This window comes from Loa loa (assembly GCF_000183805.2).
Source record: "Loa loa unplaced genomic scaffold supercont3.242, whole genome shotgun sequence".
In the NCBI taxonomy this organism is placed as follows: Eukaryota; Metazoa; Nematoda; class Chromadorea; order Rhabditida; family Onchocercidae; genus Loa; species Loa loa.
Window position 1 is genome coordinate 30,902 of NW_018108422.1, and position 11,654 is coordinate 42,555.

The 11,654-nt window shown below is 31.6% G+C and overlaps 3 protein-coding genes across 3 annotated transcripts in view; all 3 read left to right on the forward strand.

The window, feature by feature from the left end:
* Window positions 1–730: 730 nt before the first annotated feature.
* On the forward strand, window positions 731–3,906 carry LOAG_08868 (hypothetical protein; the record flags this gene model as incomplete). The annotated part of the gene is made up of 6 exons (XM_020447817.1): window positions 731–823; window positions 1,176–1,463; window positions 2,199–2,273; window positions 2,390–2,443; window positions 2,940–3,038; window positions 3,805–3,906. The coding sequence occupies 6 exons, from the start codon at window positions 731–733 to the stop codon at window positions 3,904–3,906; spliced, it is 711 nt and encodes a 236-aa protein (XP_020301988.1).
* A 368-nt stretch (window positions 3,907–4,274) lies between these two features.
* Window positions 4,275–7,432, forward strand: LOAG_08870 (histone acetyltransferase; the record flags this gene model as incomplete). The annotated part of the gene is made up of 9 exons (XM_020447818.1): window positions 4,275–4,359; window positions 4,477–4,660; window positions 4,932–5,092; window positions 5,262–5,476; window positions 5,660–5,749; window positions 5,825–5,965; window positions 6,088–6,249; window positions 6,995–7,149; window positions 7,222–7,432. The coding sequence occupies 9 exons, from the start codon at window positions 4,275–4,277 to the stop codon at window positions 7,430–7,432; spliced, it is 1,404 nt and encodes a 467-aa protein (XP_020301989.1).
* Window positions 7,433–8,041: 609 nt separating this feature from the next.
* LOAG_18265 (hypothetical protein) overlaps window positions 8,042–11,654 on the forward strand; it is a gene marked incomplete at both ends in the record, with an annotated part of 8,036 nt that continues 4,423 nt past the window's right edge. The window contains 4 exons of the mRNA XM_020450928.1: window positions 8,042–8,145; window positions 8,380–8,556; window positions 9,221–9,401; window positions 11,387–11,518. Coding sequence (XP_020305339.1) covers window positions 8,042–8,145; window positions 8,380–8,556; window positions 9,221–9,401; window positions 11,387–11,518 — 594 coding nt within the window. The remainder of the gene's footprint in view (window positions 8,146–8,379; window positions 8,557–9,220; window positions 9,402–11,386; window positions 11,519–11,654) is intronic.

Below are 11,654 nucleotides of genomic sequence, written 5' to 3' on the forward strand. Positions count from 1 at the left end.
AAAGAAAAAAATTGGGAATCACTGCTCTAAATGGAGTACTGAAAAATGTGAAGAGTTTTATAATGAAATGAAAGAGTGAAAATAGGATTAGGTTCTGCAGAATGCAATCTTCGAGTGAAGATTCAAATTGGATTTCTTGGAATGATAAACATTATCAAGAGCAATAAACCTTGCAGAATTCGATAGCACCCAATAATTAGCATTCGGATCTGATAATATAAAGTCTTCGACATACAAAGCCTCTAATCCATGATTCAATTATAAAACGAAAAAATGCTGCACTATGCTATCGCGTGCTAAAATATTAAAGATAATAGATGAAGAAACTTGAGCTAACAATTTCTCTAGAAACATAACGTGAATCAATAAACAAATGGCATAGCTCTGCAAATGAACATTTTACAGTAATATGAATGTAGCGAAAACTGCACGAGATTCGATTACTAATCAGACAGCACCATTAAGATTTGCATATTGTTACAGACTTATTAAAATAACGCTCACTCATAGAAGTAATCCTTTTTTACGCAGTTATTCATTCGAAGGTAGCTGTTTGCATGAAATCCATTTGTCGTTACATCGAGGATGATAGATTCTTTCCAGAACGATAACCATCAATCAACACAACCATCCAGGATGATATTTATGCACTATCTGACGTTTCAATTTTTTTCCATCTGAACCTTAAATAAAAAGAAAATTTCAGGGTTTAAAAATTAATAGGAAAAGAATGACTTTAACGACTATTACATCATTCATATGTGCTTTGCTCAACATTTCCTACACAATTGCTGTATTGATTCTATGCGTAAAAAAACGAGAGGTTAACAAAATAATTTTTCTGATATTATACTGAAACAAATTTCTTCACTTGCATCCATCGTAAGTAATTGCACGGCGGAATAAAATAAAGATCTACAGCCTAATAATTACAACTGCTTCAATACCTCATTTTATCATTCGATTTCATCTTTGTCGGAAGTAGAGGGAAGCTAGATATAAGTATAAAACTTGCATCTGGTATCGGTCGAGGTGATCGAGAGCGAATGAAATTATAGATTTTGTCACTTTTTCAAAAATTGAAAAAAGTTTTTGGATTCAGGAATCAAGCTAAATATTGGAATAGTCTGCAGATTATTATTCCTTCATAAAAGAATAATTATTTCTTTTTTTAGAGAAATGAGAAAAAGGAGCAAGAAAAAGGAGCATCACTACAACAGCTAAAAACTCCAGAAGCAAAAACTCCAGAACGAAAACAACCCTTCGGTCCTGCACCCTTACCAAAAGCTGCAGTCACTAAAGGATCCGTTGTCAAAGCTAACGTACCTAAACAAGTGCTGCAACAGAGTCCAACTTCAGTTAATCAAATGCAGCAAACAATCAAAGATGTTAGTTTTAAAAAAGAAAGAAAAAGTGTTAGAATGAGCGGAGTCGCAATCTGGGAATATGAGAAAAAAGATCCGGTAGGTACTGCAATCTGAGAATTTGTAAGTCCTGAAGACGGCTCAAGAGATCAGAGAATCCTAAAATACCTTTTGTGGTAATTTTCGGAGTAACAGAGTTTCTTACTTTTTTAAATTCTTAAATGAAATTTGATTGGATTTCGATGGGAACAAGGAAGTCACTTTAAGAAGCGTTACATTTGCATATGAAGCCATTCACCGTTTTTACGGCTAAAAAATATTTCTCTTTTTCTTTTGTTTTCCCGATGTCTTTCTGGTTTCTCAGTTCCTCAGATAGGCGCTTCAAAACAATACGAATACAGAAATTGTTTAGAAATTTGAGAATAAAATTCTTGATAAATGTGAGTGGCGTGAAATGTCATGTCATCTAGGTGGTTACGGTACATAGAATGAATGGTACTAGAAATGGAAAAATGAAGAATTGAATCCCGAAGTGTTGCTTACATATCTTTTACTTCACGTCGCCTAATTTCATGATTTTAGTTCGTCGTCTAATTTCCACTTTAATATCATTAGTTCATCGAAATTGAGAACTGTAAGGTTGAACGATTAAGCATATCTTTTATATATATTTAAAGTAGATTTTATATATATATTTTCTTGGGGTTGGCAGCTATTGAAATACAATAAAAATAAGATAGAAATGCATCAAAGTTCTTTTGAAGCCTTGACAGAAACAAATTTCTGACATCACGTTTTCGATCATGCCAACGTACTTATCCACAATATATTTAGACGGATATACAACCGACACAGTTAAGTAAAGAACGAATAGAAAGCGCAAAAGATGAGCAGAAAAATCTGTTACAGGTTCATTGACTTTTTTCCTTATTTCAAAATTCCAGTAATTCATTGCAAATTTAACAAAACGTTAAATGAGGAAAGAAATTGATTTAAGAAAGTATGAAAGATTTTCAAATTTTTAGAGGATAAAAGATATGAAGGATAAGAAGGATGGACAAATTCAATACGAACAGTATGTAAGCTTGTTACTTTTTTTTTTCTCTTCTATTCAAATATTTTGTACTGATATCTGCAAGGATGATTTTAGACTGTGCATTCTTTGTGGTCATAAAATGAAGAATGTAGGACGAATTCTCTAAGCAAATTTTCAGACATCTCGTCGATTATCTTCTAATATTGAACTTATAAAAAATCAATTCCCGAGTACTTTTCACTTTTCGGTTATGATTTAAGAATACTTTTTCGGCACTGATGCCTTAAGCAGTAACTGCTTCAGCTAAATTTCTTTGTTACAACTGTAATGAATGGAAAGGATACACACGAGACTTTTCCTATAGCCAATAACTTAACAAGTAAATAAATCAGTTCTTCCCAATCTATGATTGCACCATAGAAATGACCCAAAAGAAGGAATATTTTAATACTTCATTCCATCTCAAACAAATTTACTCCAGTGAGAATTGAAGAAAGTCGAGAAATAAATGTAACGCTATTAAATGAAAAAATTCTTAGAAATCAATAAAACGGCGAAAAAAAGTAACGAAAAAAGGAACAAAATTGGAAGTAGCGCGAACGCAAACCCAAACAGAAGAGCAATTAAAAGAAGATCAGGTTGTTCCGCTCGAAATTTCTAAATGATGATTTGAACTAATACAGGTTCCAATAGATGATTCCAAATGCTGAAAATAGTTCACATAATGTTATCAAAATATTACTCTCATTGTCATCCATCACAAATTCCACTATAACTATCTTAATCATACTTATTATCACAATCATCATAATTAACATTACTATTTTTTGTTACAGCTCATTATCACTAATACCGCTAAAGATTTCTGCCCATGATCCATGAGATATTTTTGGTTCAATTTTTTTTGAGAAACAATATTTTGATAGTCCTCTACAATCGCCCCGTTATTATTACCTATATCCGAGGTGACCCCCAGACATTTTCCCAAATTCTTCGATATCAGTCCTTTTTATCAGTTACAAAAGATGTCATGTCATTTTTCTGCCAGCTTCTCTTACTTGCATTCTTTCCTGTCATTGACTGCAATGTACCATTGTTGTAATCTGATTGCATTCATATTAGTTTTTTCTCTAATCATCGGTTAGACAAATAGTCGATGGTTTTTTTTCACATTCCTTTACAAAAGCGCCAATTGTTCTTTCTCTAAATGAATTTTCAATGAACTTTGCAGTGATATAATGTAAGCCTTTCGGTTTCCATTTTTACAATTCATTATTGTGACTATAATCACTTCTCAGGCAATTCCATATCAGTAGTAGTTCCCATTGAGTAGCTATTCTTGAAATCATTTCAACTATCATCATCACATTGCACCAATAAGATAGTTTAGTTCATCATTTACAGATAGCAAAAGATGAGCAAGAAGAGGAAGAGGAGGACGATACGATGAAAGGAATCGCTTCCCTACAACAAGATCTCAATATTGTCTCTACCGAAGAAAAATAACCTTCCATTCGTGATCATTCACTTCATATCACCCTAGATCAGTTACCAATAATAAATAACGTTGACCTTCTTGACCTGCTACTGATCACTTCCTGACACAACGATGAAAAATTACACCAACATAGCCTGCGGCTCGAATTACTACGAGAGATGGCTCGGCCTCGTTCAGTTCTTAAATTTTACACCTTTTGTTTTTCAAACTTCTTGGAACAAGTGTGTTTATGAGTTATTTTTGGTGTGGGCATAAAATTCGTAAATTGTACGAGATTTAGGACTGTTTTAGCCAATGTTTAAAATTCGCCAACTCATCATATTTCTCGTACAAATTTATGTTTTGGCTTGTAATTTATTTATTTACAGTAATAAAAATGGACTCAGTAGAAAGATGGCCAGTGGAAAGTCTAGTCGATGGAGCTAAGCTCGGTGTTCGCATGACCGGAGATTCGGAATTCCGTATGTTTTGCTTCTATCCATTTCGTTTGTTTGTCTTATAAATGGAAACGTAAGCATAAACGCTAAATTTATTAATGTGAGTATTCCATTTTACTGTAATGGACGAGGATTTTATAGGTGAAGCAGAAATTTTATCGATACGTATCATGCCGGAACGAAAATATAAATTTTATGTTCATTACATTGACTGTAATCGACGACTGGATGAATGGGTCGATGACTCAGCATTGGATTTAACCAACGTTCGATTTCCACAAAAAGGTGGTAAAGCTCCAAAAATACAAGTTGATACGGCTACCAGGTAGGTATTTGATTTAGATTAATACTTCCCATTAGATCCCCAGTATTAGTCCGTCCTATCTCATCCGAAATATATTAGAATGCTATTTAAATTAATTTTTTCGTCATTCTGATACTTCAGTAGAATATTTGATTTTATATTAACCAAATTTTCTTTGGAGCGGAAAAATTTCGGTGTTTGATATCAGCTACAATCTAATCTAAACTTGAGTAAAGAAAGCACTTTAATAAATAAATGATTGATATGCAAAGTAATTTCTGCTGTCTAAAAGAAGTTATACAGTTCGCATACATCGTCTCCAGACCGTGAGGTGCCTAAAAAAGGGCTCAACACGAAAGAGGAAAGTGGTTGGTGATGCGTCGGAAGTTGTCAAAACAGAAGAAGCACCTGTGGTACCACGCCCATTATCACCATTTCAAGCGGATATTAAAGGTTTGTTTCCGCTTTATTGGCATTTCTTTGCATTATGCCCACTTTGTTCCATTGTTTCATGCCTTTTTTCTTTATTAGACTGGATTCAGTTCCTAGTAAAACACGAAATTTTAAAACATGGTCTCACGGCTGGTAGAAATTTTGAATAAATAGTGCTATATCTTTGCAGCACCAACACAGCGTGGGTCGATGTCAATTATTGGGCATAGTGAGGATGCGTTAACGCGGATTCGAAACATTGAAATGGTTGAATTGGGACGCTACCGTATACAGCCGTGGTACTTCTCACCCTATCCACAGGAACTTACCACACTTCCTTGCATTTATCTTTGCGAGTTTTGCTTAAAATTTGTCAAAAGTTCCACGTGTCTTAAGCGACATATGGTAATTTCATTTTCACTAAATAATAATGCATTGCTTTCACGGTAATAAAGAGAGAATATTTGAATCAGAAATGTCAATTTTCTAGGAAATTGGTGTCCTATCTCTCCTCTGAAGAACTTTCTGATTTAAAATTAAGTAGACGTCTCTATTATTGGAAGCTATTTGATTCACCATATTTTTTAGATGAAATGTCATTTAAAGCATCCACCAGGCAATGAAATATATCGGTCTGATAAATTATCTTTTTTCGAAATTGATGGAAGGAAGAATAAAGTTAGTTTTTCATTCTGTTACGTATGAATTGTACGTACTGTCTTAATTTTACGAATTTCAACAGTTCTTATTTAGACTTACGCGCAAAATCTCTGTTTATTGGCAAAGCTCTTCCTGGATCACAAGACTCTCTATTATGATACCGATCCTTTCCTCTTCTATATTTTAACTGAACAGGACGATCGTGGTTTTCATATCGTTGGATATTTCTCAAAGGTTTCGCAAATCATATCTGTTTATTTGAAATTTACTAATTTCAGAAAACTTTATCGAATAATTTTCAAAGATATTTGAGGGTCGATTTTTAAATTCAGATTTTATATAATGGTTCTTTTCAGGAAAAAGAATCAGCAGAAGAATATAATGTAGCATGTATATTAGTTTTGCCTCCTTATCAGAAAAAAGGTTATGGAAGGCTTTTAATTGAATTCAGCTATGAACTATCAAAATGTGAGGGAAAGACTGGATCACCTGAGAAACCGCTTTCGGATTTAGGATTGGTAAGGTTTGATGATTCGATTTTACTGGAAAAATTAGCATAAGCGACTGTACCATGTTTAAATTGCCGTTTCTTCGTTCCTAAATGTTTGATTTGCTCGTGTTTTTGTGTATTTTTATTTTCAAATTGCAGCGTATGAATTTATTGACTTAGTCGACTTACTCTCAATTTCACTTTATACTACCAGTGGTGGAGGGTATATACCTCAATTTTTTTTCTTGATACAAGCTTCAAGACCTTGATTTATGTTGACTTTATAAGCCGGGTGATCTGAATGATCAACTATCTAATAAGAAAGTGGATGAAACGAATGGTTCATGATCTAGCATTATAAGTTTTTAGTTGGAATATTGCTCCTCAAAAGACTTGAGAGATGATAGTGCTAGTAGTCTCACACCTTTATAAAGAAAATAGAAAAGAAAGAATTTAATTTCTGAATTTTAATATAGGTTAAAAAATTGTTCTTTCCATTTCTAAGCCTACCACGTGCTTTTTCTGAATAATTTTTGCTTAACAGACTTAATAGAATTTGTGTTCAATTCTATGAATGATTAGCAGATTTGAAAGCAATAAAAATTCTAATAACAATATTCTATAGAATAATTTCAAGAACATATCGTTCTGCACTGAATCACCGATTATGTTGTGCTGGATGTGCGCATACCGTTAAATGACCGGATCATCTTGCATAAATGTATAAACGGTTGCCATACGGTAGTTCTGGTTGTTAATTTATTCTTTTCCAGCTGTCTTATCGTAGTTTTTGGTCACAAAAAATCATTGAAAAGTTGGTGCAACATCGAGAGAGATGCGATGATGGTGATCAGCTCTACTTATCAGTTAATGATCTCAGTGAGGAAACAAGCATCCGGAAAGAAGACATCATATCAACATTACAAGTGTATTTTTTAGTTTTTTTTCATATTACACTTTTTTATTATATATTACGTTTTGCTTCCTTGTAGAATTTCAGAAAACATTTTTTTTCACTGATATGGATTTATAACTATACATATTTTGTTCAGCAGCTGAACCTGTACAAGTACTACAAAGGACAGTATGTCATCGTTTTAAGTAATGAATTGTTGGACGCATACCGGAGAAGGCAAGAAAAGCGTCAAGTTCGAATCGATCCATCGAAGCTTCATTTTCAACCCAAAGACTGGTCACGACGAAAAATTTAAATGATGCATTTTGATACATTGTACATTTTAGGCAAATTTCGTTTCTTTCCATCCCATTCGTGTATATTACATGTTTATTACATTACAGTTCCATATGCTTACTATCCAGAAGAAGCGTTAAGACTGGAAACCGTGTCAAAAAGTAATCCAATTAAGATGAGCTTATATAACTTTGTTGTTTGTTGCTTAATTGATCAATGTTTATGTTGTTGTTACTTATTGCTCATTGTGATTTTTTGTTTCATGACCGCACCAGTAAACGAGCTTTCTTCCTAATCAATAGTTCTTGCGTTCTACTTCTATCTTGGTACTGCAGGGAAATTCGAGGTTTCCTCCTTACTTGATATATTTTTATATATAATCGATTTCTAGAAATATTAAGACTTCTGATATCCACAGCCATTTATCGCAATGCATCAGGGATTTATGAGCAGATGAATGACTCCGAATTCGTTATATGGACCTGAACATATATGGCTTTGGATATAACATAATATTGCATATTCTCCATTACTGCAAATGTCTATATTCTACAAAAGTTATCGGAATCTGCAAGTGTCTATATTCTGCAAAAGTTGTCATCGAAATTTCATACTTTTAGATACTCATATGGAGCCTTTTGGGTTTACTCATTTACGAGCTGGCAAAGCGATAGATGTGGCACCTACAATATCTAATCAAAAATACAAAAAGAATTGCTTAGATGTTTTAAAGTGAGTGATTTCCAACTTCTTTCCTAACATTATTTGACAATCTTTTAACTAACAAACATTTTCTAATGTTCGTTGTTGTATATTGAGCGTATTTGTTCTTATCTTGCACATTACCAATCTGCTGTTGATAGTAATATTAGACATAAGACACGAATTTTTCGATTTTAATTTTGAAAACATAATTCTTTCCTACGTTTACATTATATATGTTCGCTGTATTATTGTGTTTTACAGGCTAACGAAATCCCAGCAATTATCAATGCGTCATCTTTATTATCCTGTGAATATGCCCGTTTGTCGTTATCAGAAGAGGCTAATTTTAGATTCGTTGTATAACAATATGCTGATAACATTGCCGAAAGAACTGGATACTTTCTTCATTGCTGCCGTTGTTATGTTCAATTTTCACAGGTTTCAGTTTGCTGCGATATAAGAAGAAATCATTGAAGCGTTATGTATGCAGTACTAACTACTTCATTTTTTATCAATAATTTTAATACGATCGTTTCGTTGTTGACTTTTCAGTATTTGAAATAAGAAATGATTCGTTGTATATTCAAAGCGATCATATGCAACGGCAGATATTCTGCAACTGCGGATTTTATGCAGTAAATTCCTGTTCTACTTCCTCTTTCCTCTAAAGAAAGCATATATTACATTACAGTATTCTTGTAAAGTTACTCAAGAATGCATCTTTTTTTCTTCCATTATAAGCAAGTTATGATTTAAATTTATGATTTTTAACTGACTTGCTTGTTCCTATCATTCATTAGTTCCTATCACTCATTAATGACTTGCTTATTCTTATCACTCTTGTTCTTATCATCCAACACACAAAAATAAAATAGCAGAAATAAGTCCATGACTAATCCATTTGAAACATAGCACCAAGTATCCCTTTCTCATAAAACGAAAAAAGGTCAGCAGTTTACGATTCCCATGTACGCTATTAAGGAATAAACTATTAGCTTCTTTATATCGTCCTGATCAAATGCAACTAGTGAAACATGTATTATATATAACTAATAAGAATGTCTAAGTGAAAGATATCTAAATTCATCCTACCTATTTACAGATGGTTTCCAATACAGAAGGTAGTGTGTATATGCAAAAATGTAGAGTCATCGTTGAATACCGCAAAACGATTCGCTGAAATTACGGGTTATTCACAAGGTATTTGTGTATATGCTAATTTAAAAAAGAGTGAACGTTGTCAGAAATGGATTCAACAGGATATTATATTTGCTACTGCAGAGGTTTTTGTTTTTTCTTTTTAGTTAATGAGAAGAGAAGATTATAGATTCATTTAAATTTCCTGAATGTAGTTTGGGTTAGCCGTCTGTAGTTGATTAGACTGATAGGAAGGACATTATCAAAGATTTTTTTTTTATATAAAGGAAGCTTTTTGTAGATAAGGAACACAACTTATAACCCTTATATTAGCTAATTAAATGGTAAGAAGCCTTTTTATTGAAAAATGCTAAAATAACTTCCGACATGTCATCCTATTTTTTTGTTTTTGTCAATCATAATTGGAATCATCTAAACTGGCAGTATACGATACCAGATATTTTCTTTCCTTTTCTTTCATCCTCAAAACATGTCTTGATGACTCCAAAATAAACATTTAAGAGAAATAAGCAGTCCATACCAGTATTAATATCTACTGAGAATGAAATGGATCGCACAATTGACATTCATGCATTATATCATTTTACGAACTCATCATTTTTTTTCTTTTTTTTTGCAACCACTGAACTTTAAAAATGAAATCTAAAAATGTACCATGTTAATATAAATAAAAAAAAAAGAAAAAAAACGTTATTTCATAAGAAGGTATTAATTGTCCAAATGCAACGAACGCATCGATTTGAATGCTGTCACCTGATCTCTTCTTGATTTATTATGTCATACCATCATCACTTTTATTGATGTCAGTGTCATGTTATCTCAAATTTGGATCCATTGAAAATGTCATGTAAGATCAGCGTGTAAGATTCTATATTGATTTTGGATCCATATCACAATTATCGATAAATTTGCTTGACAAAACTTTCTAAAAATTAAATAGAAAAATTTTAATCAAACTTCTAAATTATTGGATTGAAATATTTTGATTTCTATGTAGTTTTTCGAAATTTATAAAATAATAGCCAAAAATTTATAAATGAATGTTAAAACAATACATTAAGGTAGACATCTTTTCCTACTCTTGTTTTACATTCAAAAGAATCAAATCAGTTATTTGATATCAAACTTCAACAAAATAGTAAAGATAAAATTAGAGGAATTTTCGATTCTTTGCTTAAAAATTAATTATCAAACTTGGATTTCTGTAGTTGTTGTAAAGTAATACGAAACCTTACAATCTGTATATACCTTCTTCATGGTTTTCATAAAGCTATAGATCTTAGAATGTCATTCACTTCCAAAAGACACTTTTAATTTATTTACTGAAAACATTTCTTCAAAAAGTTAATTTTTTCGATGAATGTTTACATCTATAGATCATAAAGGAAGTTCGAAAATATTAAATATGATTATAATTAATAATAGTATATGTGGTGCTATTTTAGAATCAAATCAATATCTGATATATTTCACGAAATTATCACACTATATGACAAACATTTAGACAACTTTAAAATTTTTTTTAAACATGTCAAAGAATTGAACTATTGTATTCATCTTGAAATGTATTCTTTTGATTTGCAAAACATAAAATACCCTTATAATATAATTGACAAAAATGATTAAATTAATTAGAATGTTACCATCAATCAATACAATACATTATTTGTTGTAAGGATGATAAGCTAAGTTTGTTTATGGCAATGAAAAAGTTATATGCTGTAATAGATGAATTTAAAAATAAGATATAAAATGGTGGTGAAATTTTCCTATCATTAGCAAATATTTCAAAGAGAAAGTAAAATTCATCTTAATTTAAGTATACTCTTAAAAATATTTCTTTTTATAAAAATTGATTAACATAGCTGTTTCATTTTGGTACTAATCTATTTTGTAAAAGCTTCTACACTACTTTCTCTTCCGTCGTCATCCGTAATTCTATCACTTGTCATTGTTCAAAAGAAAAAGAAAAAGTCATATATTTTTGAAATAAAATTTGATTGGATTTTACATTGTTTATAATCAACCTATGCATTATTATCGTTTACAAGCTTTTTTTTTTGATGAAATTTAATTGAATTTTAAATAATCTTCTACTTTTCAATTGTAGGTTCTTGTTGCTGATTTTACGGGTAGAGAAGAGCTTTCAAAAATTTGCTTAATGATTGTGGAAGATGCTCATCGTGCTATTTCTGGTTCCAATCCTTTATCTGAACTAATTCGTAATTGTATCCTTCAAAAAGTAAGTTTAAATGATTGAATTTAACAGCAGAAATTTTGTATTCATGATATATCATATAATTCTGATTGAATAGAGACGAAAATGTAATGTGATGCTCTATAAATATCCTTTGTTTTTCATTGTTTACTTAATTTTT